This window comes from Gymnoscopelus braueri (assembly GCF_963280865.1).
Source record: "Gymnoscopelus braueri genome assembly, chromosome: 18".
In the NCBI taxonomy this organism is placed as follows: Eukaryota; Metazoa; Chordata; class Actinopteri; order Myctophiformes; family Myctophidae; genus Gymnoscopelus; species Gymnoscopelus braueri.
In genome coordinates, this window is record NC_137618.1 from 19005829 (window position 1) to 19025711 (window position 19883).

The 19883-nt window shown below is 43.2% G+C and overlaps 1 protein-coding gene across 5 annotated transcripts in view; it reads right to left on the reverse strand.

Annotated features, from left to right (window-relative positions):
• LOC308073864 (mitogen-activated protein kinase kinase kinase kinase 4-like) overlaps positions 1-19883 on the reverse strand; it is a 120067-nt gene that overhangs the window by 13011 nt on the left and 87173 nt on the right. For 2 of the 5 annotated variants that reach the window (XM_080413059.1, XM_080413062.1), the window contains exons 13-22: positions 19521-19682; positions 18342-18428; positions 15652-16011; positions 12085-12249; positions 7680-8036; positions 5556-5665; positions 4484-4674; positions 3959-4056; positions 2734-2912; positions 1556-1664 (exon numbers count right to left, since the gene is read on the reverse strand). In XM_080413059.1, coding sequence (XP_080269185.1) covers positions 1556-1664; positions 2734-2912; positions 3959-4056; positions 4484-4674; positions 5556-5665; positions 7680-8036; positions 12085-12249; positions 15652-16011; positions 18342-18428; positions 19521-19682 — 1818 coding nt within the window. The remainder of the gene's footprint in view (positions 1-1555; positions 1665-2733; positions 2913-3958; positions 4057-4483; positions 4675-5555; positions 5666-7679; positions 8037-12084; positions 12250-15651; positions 16012-18341; positions 18429-19520; positions 19683-19883) is intronic. The other 3 variants (XM_080413061.1, XM_080413060.1, XM_080413063.1) reach the window with 3 other exon arrangements.

Below are 19883 nucleotides of genomic sequence, written 5' to 3' on the forward strand. Positions count from 1 at the left end.
TAGCCCTATAAATAGGACTATGCACTTTTAAAAAAAACACATTTATGTTTTTTTTTAAGTTAGGGGTGTACAATGGTTGGTCCACAATATTACTTTTTTCTTCCATCACTTCTTCCATCACTGTGATGACCACTGTGACCACACCGCCCACTTCACACTGGGTGTGATTTTTTAAATAATATATACAGTACAGTGTATGCAGTAGGCTATATGTTAGAATTAATAGATCATTTATAACCCTGTCCCTTTTTAAAAGCAGCAAATATGAAGTCAGTTTAAAGGCCTTAGTCATACTGGCCCTCATTTATCAACGCAGCTTATAAACCGGCTTATATTTTTCCATATATTCGGCCGTACACCAACGTCGAAGTCACATTTATCAACGAATCCTACACAGCTGATCCGAGCCTACATTTGGTCCCAGGCTTGATAAATGTCACGGCTGGAACCTAGCGTCATTTAAATAACACGCCCTTAAATATTCTCAAAACGCCCCGATTTTACGACATGAAGAAGGACCAGAATACGACCAAAGACATCAAAAGCCAATGAGAAAGAGTTTCCCCCGCCTGCCTCGCCACACACGCACACGCCCCCCCCCCTCTCTCTCTCTCTCTCTCTCTCACTCACACACACACACACACACGCCCGCCCAGCTGTGTTTTTCATGTATTGTAATCGTACCGTAGCGGTACAATCTTTGTCACGTAGGCTTGTAGCCTACATGAATGACATATTATGATACCAATCACATCGGGTCGGGTTTATATCCTTAACCCAGCCAGGTTGTAGACTTCAAAACTCTCTATGACATAACTCCATAACATAGGACAAGCTACTGTAAGTTTGTACACCTCACTGTCCATGAAAAGATCGTCGGCAGTCCCGACCGCGGGACTCCCGAGTCCCGACGCAAAAGCGCTCGTATATTTTGAAAATAGCAGATCTACAAGCTCACAACGTGTCGCGATGCGACCCGTTTTTGAGCTTGCAGATCTGCTATTTTAAAATAGCCAATGCAACTGAATGACTGTTAAAGCAGTTTGTTTAAATTACTTTATAAAATGTATTTTCACAGGGATTAATTATTAGTGTGTAGATATACATTTAGGAGTGGATTATGTGTCCAGATGCCTGTCAGACAGTCAGACAATGCTGCTCCGCAGGTCTAGAATGGAATAAACGGGCGCAGCCAACGTCAACAACTGGTCTCGACCAGACGTGAGATCTCAGCGTATGGTAGGATGAAGCCCACGTCAGGATATATTGATAAATGCCGAAAGGTGCGGTGATCTCGCCCTACGCCCATTATTTGGGCTGCACCGCGTTGATAAATGAGGGCCACTGTATCTAGTTCAAAACCCAGCCCATCTCTAACTCTGTGCCACCGGCAACAAAACGTCTCCAACAAAAATAGAGGATGGTCAAACACAACACAAACGCAGTGGCAAAACATCAGGGAATGGATGGATAAAACACAACACAACGGGAGAACTGAAAGTATTTGATATGCAACCCAGTTACACACAGTTGCTTTGTCGCAGCGTCGCTGTACCTGTCTGACGACCAGCGTGCCATCTTTGCATTTTGCGTCACCTTCGCCCTCATCGTGAACAATCATGGTTTTCACCGACTCCGTCTCTCCGTTGCTCAGCCTGGAAGAACTGAAGGAAAGGCTCAGTGTTTTTTTTTTCAAGATATTCATTGGGCTTTTTCTGCCTTTATTTGAGAGGAAAGTAAGCTGACAGGAAATGGGGAGAGAGATGGGTGGGGATGACACGCAGCAAAGGCCGTCGAGACCGAGAGTCGAACCCGCGACACGCTGTCAGACTGGATCACCGGCCTATGTGGTATGCGCCTGGACCGCTAGGCCAGCGGGCTCCCAAGGCTCAATGTTTTTAATACAAACCAATACATTCTATTTGTTAGAATATGTTAAACATCCTATAGACAACAGCCAGAGGCCGCCAGATGTGGCACTCCACTCCTCAACACCTACAGTATGGTGCATAGGGTTCTTATTTCCCTGAGTAAGGTCTATAAGGCACCATTCATGCAGCTTTGTTATAAATTTGTCCAAATCTGTTCAATAATCTGGGTCTGTCCTTTTGTAGTGATGTGCCGATACAACATTCTTTCAATTCGATACCGATATTTTTGGGGACGATTTTCCGATACCGGAAACGGAAACGGAACCGGAAGTATATATATATATATATACACATATATATATATACTGTTGTGTGTAATTTTTTTTATATAAAAATATATAAGAATATTTATATAATAGATAATATATAATATATATATTATATTTATATATTTAATATATTATAAGTATGTGTATAATGCATTATACACATGGGATGCATAGCAAGTGCTACCCTTATATAATAAGAATTTTATATATATATATATATATATATATATATATATATATATATATATATATATATATACATACATACACTGGCACACCAGTATGCTATGCTGCATTACCGCCCGCCGCAGTTGTGGTTTCTACAAAATTAGGGCGATTTTTTTTTTTAAATATCGATACCAAGCGATATTCAGACAATCGATCGCTATATCGATACAAGTATTGATATGCACATCACTATAGCTCAGTAGGCGAAGTGTGATGCTAATACTGGCAGGGTTACGGATTCCATTTATTCATACATACCAATAAATAATACCAAAAGGGTCAACGGTTAAATGACGTGTACATACACAGCTTTGGAGTCCTCAGGGCCGGAGGTGGACTCTTCCCCTCCATCCTGATCCACCTCTTCATCATCGTCTTCATCGGTGGTGCCCGAGTCCTCGCTGGATGAAGAGTAGTCCGTCACCTTGTGTGGAGGCCGCACCTCCTCCACTGCACGCAGCTCCTTTGCCAGGGCTGTAAGGTCCTGAAAAGGTCAGAAGACGCAAGGTCAAACTTACTCACCGTATGACAGTGTCACGCACAAAAAGTGGCCAATCTAACAAGCTTATAGATCTGCCATTTTCAGCGCACAACGCCACCAAGTCAGGCTGTAGGTTATTTTTTTCTCTGCCCTTTCATTTGTGTCCATTCTCCAAGCAAAGGTTTCTTTGCACAAGCCATTTGTGACAGTATTGTCAAAGCAAACATACACAGTGGGTGCATATCATAGTGCATTTCCTTCAGTTAGTCTCTGCTGTAAGGAGGAGATACATGAAACTGCTGAAGAGGAAGAGAGGTCAGAGTCAGACAGGTTCGGCAGCCAGTGAGAAGCCAGCCAGCCTGTGTGAGTAGCAATGATCCAATAAGATGAGGCGAGGAGAGAAGAGAGAGAGATGACGGTTGTAAGGTAAACTGCTGCCACCACCAGTGTCTTAAAGCTAGGTTAGTGAGGAGAAACCAAACAATGACTAGAGCATTGAAGACAAAGCTGCAGGAAATATGAAAGTGAAGGTGAAAAAAGTAAGTAACAATAGTCTTTTTTTTGTTTAATGGGCGAGAGAACGAATGAGTTAAGATGGCCAATGCAAAGGCCAAGAAGACCAAAAGAGACAGAGAGAAAGAGAAAGCAAAGCGTTTAGTGAGAGGAACCCTTCAGCCAATAAAGCTCAGTCCAGAGAGAAACGTCATTTTCGGGTGACATGATGAGTAGGTCACATGACACAATCCAAAGAAGGCCATTCGTTATTATTCAGACACATACAGACACACACAAAGATGAGAAAAACCTTTGTCAGGACAGACTGACTCATCTGTCTCACACAAAATCAACCACAATCATTGACTTCAAAAGAAAACCGCATTCCAATGCTTTCCCCCCCCGAGCAGCACGTTATGTTATCCCTCACACACAGCCAACCAGCACTGTTAATCCAACCACACAGCAAAAGCACTGTTCGCCCCGGCACTTCGAACTACTTCTAGGCTAGCTAGTGCCACTACTAGCTAGTCTGCATGGCGTCGAGATCTCACCGCCGGTCTGTTCGGCCTGACCACCTCCCTCTTCTCATCTGTTTTTTTCCCAGCATTCTCTGGCCGCTGGAGGGGTGAGCCCTCTGACTTGGAAGACGCTGAAGAAGGGGGAGAGTGGAGCACAGGTCACTGGGTTGCACAAAGCAACATCGGTCTGTAGAATGGTCTGGTTCTGCACGTAAGTTGGCGGCGTCAATTACAGTTACGAGCGGCTAAATGAACACTGAGGATTTTTCTGCTATTTGTACAATATGTCCGTGTAAACTGGGACATTGATATTTATGCTGAAATAGTTGTTTTTGCCTGTGTATTCTGTATATGGTTTAATTTACATGTATGTGTTTGCACATCTTTGTGACTAAATGCTGTGTGTAAATACACTACAGTACATCTAAACTATGGATTTGGGGTTGTATTTTATTGAGAATCGTTTAAATGTGATCAAATGTGTTTTTTATGTTGGTCTATTGGTCTAGGCCTGCCTGTCTGTCTGTCTGTTATGTGGGTCATTCCACTGTGACTCACAGCGGGGCCTGAACCTCTCCCCAGAACCACAGTGGGATCCAGGCTTGGAGCTGGAGTTACTGGAGGAGCTGGAAGAGCTGGAGCCTCCGCTCCCACTGCTGTTAGTGGCAGCGGGGCTCTGTCCACTGCCCGTGGGCCTGGGGACCAGCTTCTCCACTCGCTCCCACAGCAGACGAGGCTCTGCCGCACTGCTGCAGGGACAGAGAACAAGCACAGGTGAACATTAGAGCAGTGTTTCCCAAAAACAGTACTAGGTGGGTCAGGAGTAATGTTTTGGTCACGGACCCATTTTCGTTTCCTACAAACAATTTTGTATAAAAAATAAAAAAAAAAAGTTTAAGAAATAGTGAAAATAGCCGGTCAACTAGCTCACTACGTGTGAGCTTGTAAATCTGCTATTTCCACTATTTTTGAAATAGGGCTTAAGGGGTAAATTCATAATCATTTTTGTAAGTTTGGGTCACTGGGACACACCAAATGTACCTTTTGGGTCTCGAGTTGAAAGGTTTGGGAACCCCTGTGTTACAGGGGTTCTCTTATTGTATACTGTAGCATTGTAAAGCATTATTTCTAATGAATTAATATTTTTTTCAAACAACCACCACGGATGGCTGAGCTGTTGCGAACCTATTGTAATGAGACTGTCTCGTCTGTGTGTGTTTGCCAGTCTATCCATCAGAGGGTGCTGAAGTGGCTCCACTATGCACAACCGTAGGTTGTATCGTTTTTATGTGGCGTCGCTGTCGGGCAGAAACCTCTTATCTCCATATCTTAACTTTTAATGAAATGAATGCCCTACTTGATCATACTAGTGTCACACAAAAGGAACACAAATAGCAGATCTACAAGCTCAAAACTCATCGCAATGCAAAGCTTTTTGAAAAAAAGATTGAATTTTAATCCTGAAAGTAAAAGTTTTGGACATATGAGGTTTCCACCCGACAGCAACGATGGTTTGTGTTGATCATTGTTGATGGAAAAAAAGACAAAAAGTGAGGAACAAACTAAAAATAAAGCGAGGAAGAAAGAAAGACACACAGATAAAAATGAAGGCCATTTAAAGTTGATGTACCTGGTAGTGTTGCGGTTCGGGGCTTGGTTGCCAGGCACAGCGTTGCCGTGGTGATGTGGTGAGTCTCTGCGTGACAACACTGGAGACCTTGATGTGGTCCTCACTGGAACCTTGCATCATAAAGACAGTGACCGGCTCACACACACACTCTACACACTCTTATGTGTGTGTGGTGAACACACATGGACATACGTTTGAGAGTGGTTGGATGTACGAATATATACAACCATGAACACAATTCCTGAAAACGCGAACCCAATATCTCAGCATTGGAGTCATGTTCCTCTATGGCCATTAGGGGAGGATTTTTCACAAAAACAAAAGCCAATAAGTCTATCCCAAGTCTGCACCCTTGGATCAAAACCAATAATAGTATGACAATAATAGCTACTGTAAGAGTTCTCTCTTAAATCATAACACTGCTCAAAGTATGTTGGGCTAACTGTGAATTCTGGCTAATTTACTTTTCACGAAAACGCCACGCTAGGGAAATTTGGAGTCTGGATAGCTTCATGAGCTAAACAAGAAGTGTGGGAACAAAATATGCTTAAAATCTGTCTTTCCCAGGAATTTTGGGCCAGTTTCAGGCAATGACAGAATCCAAGCATACAAACATTTGAAATGGCACAGCCATTTTTTCTAAGATTTACCCGGCGATTTAGGAGGTACTTTTTTAGCCTGTCCCATGAATATGGGCCCAGTAGTCTTCCATTTGATGTCTAAGTTATACTAAGTCATACAACAGTGTATGTACATGTAACGAAGTATAAATCGGGCTATATACAAGGTATGAGAAATACTGCCTATAATGAGACATGGATTCCTATAGAAGTTGCAATGTTTTAAAATATTTATCGAATTCGTTTCGAGACACATTTCTTGGTGCGTGGGTGGGGAGGTTCAGTAAAGAAATGCATGAAGCTGATGTGCAGCAATCCAAAGCAGAGAGCAAAGCCTGATTTATACTTGGTTGCGCGTCGTGTCTCGCATAGCCGATCTACAAAGCTCACAATGTGTCACGCTGTGACACGACGTGAGCTTGTAGAGTGGCTTTTTTTGGGGTGCTAGACATCCGGCGCACAAGTGTAAATCAGCCGTAACAGACAGCATGATGCAGGGCAGACCACACAGCCAGTCAGTACAGCCAGTACCACTCTGACATGGACCAGATTAGGACAAACCAGCATGTGTCTTCAATGGTAAGAGAGAGATAAGAAGTCACTGAGGGTCTGTACCAGTGTTGATGAATGGGTGACAGTTTAATGCTGCTAATGCCTCAATGTCAGGGAAGGTAGAGTGTTTTTTTGGGGGGGGAGTGGGGATCAAACTAATGCTTAAAAGCTCAGCTATAGCCGAGGATCCGGTTCAACCTTCATCTCGCCCTGTCTACATGTCTAAGTGTGCATGAGCAAGACACTTAACCCCTAAAAGCCCCCCTCCCCTTGCGCAGAAAAGTACTTTCCCCTCCCCCAAGGACCTGTCAATACTACCTCCCTACGAACAGATGGTTTTGGCAAGCGACACCGTCGTACGACGGCGTATAAATTGAGTCAATCAAGTCATCAATAAATTCTGACAAAGCACCTTTGCTGTCCATCACAATAGTACCTACCATGTTTCTACCCAGGGTACTAAGTCATCAGGGTACTAAGTCATCAGGGTACGAAGTCACTTCTATACAGTCAAGTCTCAATAATGGCTCTTTATGACTACAAATACAAAAACTACTACAGGTTCTGTTTCCATATGCTACGGCTCGGTTTCAGAACCTAATTTGGGCCGTTCACAGGAGGTACAGTCGTACTAACCCAGAGTTCATGAAACCCATTTTTTCACAACTTTTATACTATCAAAACATTTTAGAACATTTTGCTAAATAGTAAATCGCAAAATCAAACTGAAAAACTCTATAAAACTGTTTATGGACAGAGGCGTGTCCTTTCATGACGTACCTCCCCCTCGGTTCTGGTGGTAATGGAAACAAAGGATAAACTATCACAGAAAGTTTCAGGTTATGGGAGGTCCTGGGTTACCTTTCATAGCATAGTCACAAAGAGCCATTAAACTGTACTCTGAAATCTACATCTACTGGGGTTTGGGGCCGTTATTTCCTCCTCTCCTTACCCTGGGTGGGACCTCCTCTGTGGGGCCGGGCTCATGGGGTGTGGGCCTAGGCTGGGATGGCTGGTGGTGGGGCTGGGGGTCAGTGCGTGCAGGCGTTGATGATGATGAGGATGATGATGAGGAAGAGGAGGATGGCGAGGAAGATGTTGGGTGGTGGTAGTGGTGATGGTGAGGCTCTTGGCTGTTGCGGAGATGGAGGTTTGCAAAGCTAGGGGCCGGGGGCTCGCTGAAGGAGTGTGTTCGGGACACGACGGGCGGAGGAAGAGGAAGAGGAGGGGCAGAGGAGGAGGAGGAGCAGGGCGAGGAGGAGGCCGCCGCGCTGCCGCTGCTCTTTAACGCGGCCAGATGGGAACGGACCTTACAGACAACAGAGAACACAAACACGTCAGGGAGGAGGGCCAACCCACACTCTCAGAAAACACGGTACCCTCATTGCTGTCACTGGAGCTGAACTAGGACTGTAGCTATTGATTACTTTCTTAGTTAGATGTTATTCTTTTGATGACTTTTTAGATTCATCGAATAGCATGTTGTTGTTTTTTAAGGATTCCGTATTTTCCAATAAGGAATATTACAATTAGGATTTTAAACAACATTGCTCTTATAGTGTGATAGGAATACTACTTGGGGAGTAAGCAAGTAGTGAAAGATAGTGCCCAAAGATACAGTAGTGTTGTGGTTAACAACTGTAGCCCTATATACTTGATGTCAGGTTGAAAGTAGTTAGGACGCTTGTTTCTGAAACCACAAGCTGGTAAACAAACTGACATGACAAAATGACAAAAATAATAATAAAAAAGGTGCAGCCCAAGCCACAAAACAAACAATCTTATACCATGTTTTCTGAGTGACAGAGGGATAAAAAACAATGCAAAGTAAACAGAACAAAAAGTACTGCAGGGCAGGCACAGGCAGTGAATGAGGCTGAATTAATCCTGAGACCACAAATGGATGAAACCGTCCATGTGAACTCACTCAGTGGCCATTTTGAATCTCTTCCAGCAAACCTTTTGTTGCAAGAATTATCATAGGATATCAAAGGTTCATTTGCATTAGATCATTGAGTGAATGCTGTCAGTAAACAATAGCATTTCACTGACTGATAGGACTGATTTTGTTATATACATAATTATGTATGTAAAATAAGGTGATGGGCTGAACAAGTAACGACATATTTAAGATATTAGACTAAAAACTACTGATCCACCTTCATTTGATTACACAGAGAATGTTTCAGTCCTTTGTGGATGTTCATCTGGTCAGCTCCATCTATTTTAAGCCTCAGGAGAACTCAAGTTTCCCCAGACGGTGCAAGAATGAACATGAATTGCTTCATCAAAGCCAGCGACATAGATTAGCATGCAAACATAATGGTGCGAAGACAAGTAACATAATACGCATGTACACACACAACCATATACAGCACAGTTCACATGACATGCACACATTCACAGATTTTTATAAATGTTTTGATGGCGGAAGTATTTAAGTTTTAAAATCTTTATACATGGAAGGTTGACAATCCACGAACAGTGTTAATTTATCCATTTGTAACTTTCAGAGTTAAAGGTGCTGTAAATAAGTGATATTTTTGGTTAAAGCTAAATGATTTTGATGAAAAGTGAAACTTCCATACATTTGTTTTAATATATTTTTTTTGGCTTTTATGCCTTTATTTATAGGACAATAGGCTGACAGGAAATGGGGAAAGAGAGATGGGGAGTGACATGCAGCAAAGGCCGTCGGGATCGGGACTTGAACCCGCGACACGCTGTCAGGCTACACTGAGCCTAGGTGCCTGGACCGCTACGCCAGCGGCCCAGAACAAAACTTCTATATTCTGAAAGTAATCATTGCTATAGAGCATCGCAGTTCCCGCCCACTTCCTGGTTTTTCGTGGTGCCGGAAGGAAAAGCTCAATGCATTTTTCCCATTGACATTTCCAAAAATATTTATATCAATTAATTTAAGCCTCGAATCAAGCCATCCAGGGTCCTGGTGAATCATGACCATAAAACGTTTGATTCTGTGAAAAAACTTTTTTGAAAACGGCAAAACAGAGGGTATTTATTAAATATAGTATATCATATCATTAAATATAAAATAAAATAAATCACAGAAAAAAACGTTTTATGGTCATGATGATAGAGGTCTCCCCGTCTCTCCAGTAAATAGAGATGACATTTTCAGGTGGGATACCAATGTCATCCTAACATGCAGCTGTAGCTGAGTGAATAGATGGGCTGTCCGGCAATCGGAACATAGCCGGTTTGACCCCCGGCTCGCCTAGTATACGTATATCGCCCTACTCCCTAACAGCTCTCCCTCTCCTGTGTGCTCAACATGACCATTAAGAGCAGCCATCAGCTACAGTAGTTGAAGCTGTAAAAGCAATTTTCCCCACCCCCGAGGACAAGAAAATAATCCCGCTTTCCTTTCTGTCCTCATTGAACTTTCACTTACTGCCACTTCATCAGCTATGAAAAAGCCTTCACGTCGTCAACAAACATTCATCTTTGATTCGAAAACATCCCAGCGCCACACTGCCTGCCTGCAAACGAGGGAAAACTGACTAATCCGTCTTTTTACCTGACGGCACTTGCTTTGACAATGAGGCAATCAATTATGCAGTCGCCGCCACGCCCCCCTCTTACCCAAGTCACCACCCCCTCTTTTTTTAATTAAATGGCTGTGACATATTCAGACCAAATTGCCTTCAATGAACGCTGATGATTCACGCTCGGCAGGGATGAGTCTCTCTCTCTCTCTCTCTCTCTGCGGAGATGAACGGCACACTCTGAGTCAGCCTGCTCAACATCATGGACGTGAAGAGCTTCAAAAGCTCCTCGAACACCCCACAGAACGCTCTCTCTCTCTCTCTGATACCCACACGCACAGGAACATACAGCAGACCAGTGGTTCTCAAAGTTGGGGTCCTTGGGGGAGGGGGGGGGGGGGGTTCCAGGGGGGTCACCAGCAATAGCAGATTTACAAGCTCACAGCTCGTCACTTTGTGCCGCGCTGTGAGCTTGTGCATCTGCTATTTTTGAACATTTTTGAAAAATGTTTGGAAAACTTTGAATAATTTTAACATAAATCTTCTCTTCTGGGGGGTCCCTGGCACAAATCATTTTCAGATGGGGGTCAGCGGCCAAATACAGACAATTTCGGGGTCCTTGACATAAAAAAAGAGAGGCACTGCAGGTTAACTCACACACACACACAGTCACACACACGAACACGCGGTATAGAAAACAAAGTAAACGTGTCATTGTTAAGTCATTCGGTGATGTTGCTGAGAGCATGGAGTCGTCTTGATACTAGTGGGAGGAGCAACCTGTCAATCAAACCATTCATCGCACAAAGTCAATCAGGGTTGGGATCAATCCATTTCCATGTCAATCAACACAGGAGGAAGACCTACGGTATATCCTTCCTCACACTCACTCAGTGTAGGTATGCGTGTGTGCATTGCTATAAAAGACCCCTATTATTTGAAGAATATGTTCAGAATGAATACACAACTTGAATTGATCGAATTGGAAGTGAATCAATGCCAACCCATGCAGCTGACAGGAGGAGACTAGAACACTGTTTCTCAACCTTGGGTCCAGGGACCACCAGGGGTCCAAATGGACCCTTAAGGGTCTATAACTCTGAGAGTGTTCCATTTGTACTCTCTCAGAGTTAAATTAAGACTGAGGATTATACAGTGTAGATTGGGGTCCCAAAGACAAAAAAAATAATGGGAGTCCGTGGGTTAATGCATATATCAAACTGGGGGTCCTTGAACTTAAAAAGGTTGAGAATCACTGGACTAGACAGATTAAAGGGACCACAGAGCAGGATCCCCACAGAATAATCCAGAATGAGTCCAGCTGGAAACATATTTAGGGAAAGTAAAGCGATGGTTGAGACAACAACCTCTTTAGGATCAAAACCGCAAAGATTAAGAAAAGAACCCAGATCAGGCAGAGGGGAAAAAAACACACACATTGTTAAACCACCTGGAACAAACAAGAAAGACTAAGGGAGAGACTTTGTGTCAGAGCAAAGGCAATGAGAAACAGGAAAAGGCAAAGAGGAAATGAAAACAGACAACCTTCAACCCCAACAGGGGATGAAGATTGATAACTAGGACCAAAGTCAAAGTGGATTAAGATATTGAGTAGGGCCAGGCAATAGAGGTATTAGGTAAGAACCAGCCCAGTGTATTGAAAAAGAAAAAAGAAGAGAACATTAAAGAGAGAAAAACAACTGCTGCTGCTCAGAACTGTTGGCAAACGTAACAACAAAGGGCTGCTGTCCACGTGGAACGACCTTGATGGAAAGAGAGAAAACAGAGGCGGACAGGAGACAGGCTATAGGGGAGCGGTGCGGTATATATCAGGGTTGCAGTGGTTACCTGCGGTTCCATGGGCCGTTGCATGGCGGGAGGCGCGTCGGACGGCACGTTGCCGTTGGGGTAGGAGGACTCCACTCGCGGAGGCACGGGGGGCTGCGGGGGTTTGGTCTGCTGGGCCGCCGCCTGGGGAGAGCCCTGGATGTTCTTACGATACCTCTCATCAGCCTGGACAGCACACACACGGCCAGACAGACAGACGGACAGACAAACAGACAGACAGACACATACACGCAGGCAGACAGACACGCAGGCAGACAGAGACAGACAGACAGAGACAGACAGACAGACAGACAGACACGCAGGCAGACAGATGGAGACAAATATTCAGACATGACGAGACAAACACAGGTATAGACAGATATCAGATACCCATGCACACCCAAAGACAGCGGGAAAACAAATGAGCACAGATGTAAACAGAGGCACAGAAACACACACACACACACACACACACACACACACACACAAATTAAACATGGTTTGAGGACATTGCGCATCATGTACAATACCGTATGTCGTAAAACAAAGGTTAAGTGGACGAAAGCCAACGGCCGCTATGTTATGTTAGTTCCACCCTGCAAAGCTGAGACATCTACATTACTAGCAGGGGTAAAAAGCACACCAGAAAGTCATCTAGACGTACAGGCGCATTGGTTTACAACACAGAACATTGTCAAGGTCAGTAGAGTGTCTTGGCTCAGTAGTCCCATATGCCCACTAGTAGATCATCAGCACTACAAACAGCAACGGTTGTCATGCATTTTTCATTTCCAGATGAAAGTTCTACATTGTGGAAAGAGGACAAAGGGATGTAAGATAGCTTTGATGCGGGTATGGACAACCAGGGCAACTAATCTACATACTATCTAGAGAACATGGCCATGGTCAGTCTACACAGATATGAAAAGCACAACGACAGCCTCGGACACTTCCAAGCAATATCCTTGAGGACGTTCATTCATTCATTTTTACTTGCCGTCGCATATTATAATAATGACAAATTTTATAATCCTGTATGGAAGAGTTCCGTGGTCTGGGATTGCCTACTACGGACACAATCTGGAAGCTCTAAAGCAGTAGATCTCCCCGCAGGTCCTGAAGACTCAGAGCAATGCTGCTTTCCATCAGGGATTTAAGCTGCAATCCAGAGCTAAATGTAATGAATACAATGATATTTTAACCAATCTGTTAGGTAGAGTCTGTTAACCACACGAGTCCCTAATCTGGGGCAAATATTTGGCAAAAATAGCAACTCTATAAACTCACAGTTTTTCCTCTTTCAGTGAAGAGATTTAAAGGGTAGAGGGGGAAAAAAGAGTGGACCAAGTATAAAGCACCTGGGGTACCCCGGTCAACAAAGTATACTGTATAGGTGTAAGTGGTTAATACAATATAACTAGCACATCTGCAGTGAGGTGGTCTCCCTACTCTTCCATTGAGAAATGTAGACCCTGGTGTCAGGGAGGACACCCACTGGTTGACAAGTAGTATCGCCTGAAGCTCATACGTGTAATATAAGCTTCAGCCATATGGTCAGCTGCCATACCGGGGATTGCCTGAAGAGCAGAAATTTGGTTTCTCATGGTGGAGTTTACTTTATCAATGACAGACACATCAGATAATCAGATACAAATGTCAAGTATTCTTCAGAGAATTCTTTTAGACTTTTAGACTGTACTGTATAATCCCTTATTGTAAGGATGGGATTACAAGTGAAATATGAGGAAGAATTATTTGGAAATACTATGGAATGTTACAGTTTGTAATCATAAAACCCCAAAATGAGTTCACAGTGCCGTTCCTACGCCAAATTTCTAATGGTTTTCCCCCTATCCCATTTATGCAGAAAATAAGGTCACTGAGTTTCAAGTTTCGTTCTGCGACATAAATTACACCCATTCATAATCTCAACTGTGAACAAAACGTTCTTTGTTTGCCAGACTGCCAAATGTCTTTATTTATCCAAAACCTAATCCAATAATAACAATGGAAACCTGCTCTGTAAAATCCTCATAGTTTCTTTATCCATATGTAACCCAGGAAGGATTTTAACTGTGTGTTGCAGGAGCCCGTGGCAGAGCAGAGGTAACTTCCGGGTTGCCCTTGCCCTACAAAAAGACGTCATCCTAAGAACGCTCCATTTGACCCAGATCTGCCATTTCCGTTTCTTCTCTCTCCTACTGTGTGCTAATGGGAGCAGCAGGCTGCCACAGGACGAATACATACTGAGGCCTAATGAGCTGCTGCTACTGTACTGTACTGTATGTCTTTATTAGAATTGCATAAGTGCTCCGACAAAAAAAGCAATCCATGGTAAAATGTACTGCTTAAGCCCTATTTTATTCTTTAAAAATCTACGATGTGGTGCTATTTTTGCTATTTATTTATAAATGTAACATTGTAAACAATAATGGAAAATAAGGATGCCAGGTTAACAGAGTTGTGTTTCAAATCTGAAATATCTTGCAAAAAAAAAAAAGCATAAATCGGCAAGTAGCATAATTTATTTTAGCATTTCGAATACCTAGTATGAGGAGCAGTGGTGATTTCATCAGAATCTAGGCTATATGCTAATATGATATGTAATAATATAAAATATGGCAATTATAACTGGTTCACAACTGCCTATGCGCTGAGATCCAAATGCTGCATTGTCCTTGTGCAATAAATAATTTCTACAATTGTGTAAATCCCTGCTCGAACATCAGTCCCCGGTCTCCTCAGCTTTCCTTCGGTCTGTCTCCATGCAAAGAAAATAAAGCCAAACGCAATGACCTTCCCATTCTCTTTAAAAAACAACATGCCCACTGTGGGAGGTGTCATTTCTCAAAGCCGACTCTGTCTGTATGTTCTAGTAAGACAAATGAGAGAGGAGGAATGCACTGGTACAGACTGTGAAAACACAGTGGTTTAGACTACAGAGGGCCGTACTGATGTTCAAACCTAACAAGAATCTTACAAACGTGTTGATTCAAACCATATTAGCCTGTATGCTGCAATCAAAATGAATGCAAACTCTTAATTTTAAAAGAGGGCTCTAAATGTTATGTCTACTGTCATTAACATTGGGTGAGATTAAGAATGGGCAGTAATCCCTTCATCAAGATGGCCTTCTCTTGCTCTGACAACAGTTTTACCCTTCATGTAAATGCCTTGTACATTTATAATGCATAATTCAATATACAGTACTTACAAGAGTAAATCTAAGGGCAGTGATGTCAAGTTAGTCTTTTGGCTGTTTGATCAAACATCTTTTGCAGCTGCTTAACCACTTAAACCCTACCGCATACTTCCTTGACTGGGGTAAATGAAGCCCCCCAGGGCTCTATAATTGGTCCCCTGCTTTTTTTGCCTCTACGCCAAATCTCTTCACCGAAAATAGACAAAGACAAAGGCTTCAGTGAACTAGCCTACAAAGCAATTGGCGTCCCCACACCAGCAGCCAGCCATCACCACGTGTAGACAGCACACTCTGAGAGCAGCGTGAGTGAGCAACACACACACAAGCACATGGAAGCAAACTAGAGCGGTCAGTGTCACGGCCAACGAGCCCAGAGCGTCGTTCACCTCTCTGACTGGCTCAGAGTCGAGGGCGGGGCTTCTGATACGGTCGGAGGTGGGGCCCGGGGGCTCGGAAGGGGCCGGTGGTTTGGCGTCATTATTTTTCTCCAGGCTGTGGTTTTCTACAGACTTGGACCTCTCAAAGTCAATGCTCTGCTGGGGCTTCGCCCTCTCTGCGTCCGGATTCAGGAGGTGCTTCGCCCTGTCCGGTTCGAGGTTCTGCTGAGGTTTAGGGCTCTGTTGCTGGGCTGTTTTGCTACTAGCGTCAAGGGGCTGGAGGGACAGCAGGTAGGCCTGTTCCTGCTGGAGCTGTCTTTGGAGCTTCTGGGCCTGACGCTGCTCCTCAAGCTCCCGCCATTTGTACTCCTGAGTTTAACAGGGAGGAACGCGCTGACCCATTGATACAGAGTAAATCCTGAAGAGTTAACTGAACTCTTGAGAGTGGTGAATGTAAGTAAATAGACCGCATTTATACAGTGCCTTTCTCCAAAGCGCTTTACAATGTATTTCACATTCACACACACACGGCAGAGGAAACCATACAAGGGGATTCAGTGTCTTACTCAAGAACACTTCCGACCTGCAACCAGTAGGAGACGGGGATTGAACCAGGAACCTTCCGATTCCTAGACGGCCGTTCTACCTCCTGAGCCACTGCTTTCGTGGCTGGACAAGCAACACTGAGTATGTCCAGACTTCTTTCAATGAAAAACCAAACTGGTTCAACTTTATCCATCAATGGCTCTGACTGGGGGTAGTTTCAGCTTATTATTTGTATGAACTGCATTGGTTCATTGTTTATTGTTCGCAAATTAAAGGAAAATGTTTAAAAGTGAACACTTTAATTGGATTCAAGGCCTTGATACCGGCCAGCGTCAAGGCAAATTGATCATCTAAAATGACTTGCTTTTCAGTGGACTGTGTAGTGTTACAACTTGACGTAACTGTGCGTTTTGCAACAGCATAAACAGAATCGTGCCAATTGTTAATTGCACTGCCGTACTATTACACGGCAATGGGTTTTGCGAGAGTGGAGTTTTATAGCTGAACGCCAGAGGCTTAATCCATGTATGAAGAGAACTGCTTTGGCTCAAGCGTGCGTTACATTTGTTCTCTGCAGTTGGGCCAAAGTAAATGTTTGAATACTTAACATTAGCTAGAGCCACATCTAAGTGTGAAAACAAATCCTCAGACCTGATTTATACTTTTACTATTTTGTCCCGCACCCCAAAGTAGCCGATCTACAAGCTCACAACGGGTCGCACCTTCGTATGTCAGACAGAGTATAAATAAGGCAGAGAGAATAAATACGCATTCATGATTACATTAACCTATTCATCCCTTATGCACATGAATGATGATGTCATGAGGAGAAACGGAGAGGGCGACAATGACAAAGCAGTGGTGCGGAACGTGGAAGCAGGGATGTGAGTGGTCACATCCTTCCATTATCTAAATGTCCTCCCTATAAGCCCAGGAGGAAAGGAGTCCTTCAGAAATCATGATAATAATAGTAGTAAAAAGGAACATGAAGTCACAAGAGCCCTGCAAATAGGCCTAACCACATTACAACTGTCCACAGCCGCACGTACGAGATCCAGGAAGAAAACAAGGGAAACCCTCGTTTCCTGGTGACATCATCACTAAGGGCCAGTAAACATTCTGGCTTCCCACGAGGTGGTTTAACAGCCCTCAGCAGATCTACAAATGTCATGGATTAGACCTAATGACTTGATATAGAGAGAGTGAGAGGCTGGAAGAGAAACGGGCTCAGGAATGTCTGTGGAACTGAGGACTAATGAGTAATACCAACATTACTATACTGTTATGTAACCTCCTGGGAATAGTGAACCATACCTCGTAAAACGAACAGAGACAGACGAAAGAACAGAGCAAGGAGGATAGGGATTCAGAGGAAGAGAAAGAGAGGAAGGAGGTTGAAGAGTCGTAGTCATAAGAGAGAGAAAGAATAAGCAAGAACCATCAAGTAAATATTCGACTAATTAATGCCCCCTTTATTACAGATATATAGGTAATATAATATATTTTTCACCAATCACAAATTATTGATGTAAAAAAAAACGCATTCAGGTGGCCCAGGTTAAAGCCGCGACGAGTAATGTTTGACCGCTAGAGGGCAACGTAGTAACTGATTTAACTGTATAGCTTTAGCCCATCCAATTACAAAAATACAGTATAAGAGAGACTAATAAAGGCATGGCCTCCCTGTCCAATCTTTAGTTATTGATTGTAAGTTACTACAGTAGGTGTGCGGCTCAGTAATAAAGCCACACAAATCACAATAAGTACAATTTGTACTTATCGCTGCAAAGCGATAAGTACAAAGGTGCTTCACAAGATCAATGTTGGTGTAACTACAGTAAGAGATTTGCTGAATGCAGGCAGTAGTTGATAGATTATCATCTATGACACAAATTTAGATTCACGTTCAAATTTCCGTGATTTGTGCATTACAGGGGTACACTTGATTGAATGTTATTATCAGCAGTAACATCAATAATTGCTGTGTGCGTGTCAGTTGAAGGCTCACTTTTTTTCAGGTGGGCCCACTGTGTTTGGATTCGCCCGGGCATAGGCTGTGTACAGGTTCAAATGAATGTGACTGTGCCCGGCAGTGATATTACTTTACGTGACGTTTCTATGTAGCACCCTAAACAAAACCAGCAGACACTCACCAGCAGCATGGCCTGTTCATGCAACAACTGCTGCTGCAAGATCTCCAGATGTCTCTGCTCCTCCTCCAGCTGACGACGGATATACTCCTGGAACAAAGAGCAACATTATGTGTACACAACGTTAAAAACAGTATTTATGAAGTCAAAATCTATCTAATCTAACAAACAAAAAACATTAAAAGAAATTGACAGTCAACACTAAAACACTAAGAGCCACAGACAAAACAAACTTGTGAAAATGTTTTAGGCAAACATTTGGTTTCTCTATTGTTCATTGGTGTCTTTCCTTAATTTTTATATTTTTAATAGGTTACAAATTAGGCATTTTTTTTTACAGTTAATAGTTTTTTCTTCTCCTTTGTACCTTTTGTACACTATTTGTGCCTCTTGTCATGTTGCCTGTTTTATGTATGGGCCTACGGATGGAAAATAGCATTCTTGCTAAATCCGGGGTATTTACACATTCTTGTATTGTTCATTAATATGCGCTGTCCTGTCCAAATAAACAAATAAATAAATACGAGTGTGGAGGTTTACTTTGGATCTGGGAAGACGTTCGGAATTCTGAAACAGGTTAAATTTCCATCTTCATCAAACTAAGAAACAGTCTTTAGTTGATGACACTGAAGCTTTGATGTAGCTTGAAGGTCACAAGTCTGTATCTCATAACTCATGACTGGAAGGAGTTCATGTTTCTGTTCTGCTTTTTTGGTATGACCAAAAGGCAGGTACCTGAATTTTCATTGACGGCCAAATGACTCATTATTCCAGGGGTTTCAAATAAACACAAAAAATTACATTGTATCTTGTTAAAGGCTGTAGGGATAGGAATGTAAACGAATGTAGAAGTGATATCAACACAACCACACAACATGTATGACTACATTTGAATCAGGAAATATATTTTGTGGTCGACTTAAAACAATGTTCAAGTCTAAGTAGTTCAACGGTTTTATGTACTGAATGAAGTGAAAAACATAACCCCATTTTATTCTTCGTCATATGGTGGTGTCACACGGCGGAAATACATGCTCTACAAGCTCTGTGTGTCGCATCGCCATGGGTTGAAAGCATGTAGATCTGCTATTTTATTGTTTTTATAGGCCCAGACAATCTGTGTTTTTAACTATTAGTTGTGTCTTTTTATCAGTAGTATTCCTCCATTCTCTCAGTCGTCACCTGTTCACGGTCAGCCCTCCTCTTCTCATCATTGGCCTTCAGGCGTTCCGCCTCTTCATTGCGGCGTCTATCCATGTCTTCTACGCGTCTCTTCTCCTCCTGTTCGCGGCGGCGCTGCTCGCGCTCCTGCTGCCTCCTCATCTCCCGCTCACGCCGTTGTTGCTGTGGGCAAACACAAGGGGGCGACAGAGAGCAGGTGTAAATATTTGTAAAATGATTGGGGGCGAGACCGAGTCATCGTCAATATGAGGTCAGGGATCCAGCTAGGAGCCTCGTCGTGATTGGACCCCGTCTTGTTCATAGGGCTGCAACTATCGTTAAACACACTGTGTGTGTGTGTGTGTGTGTGTGTGTGTGTGTGTG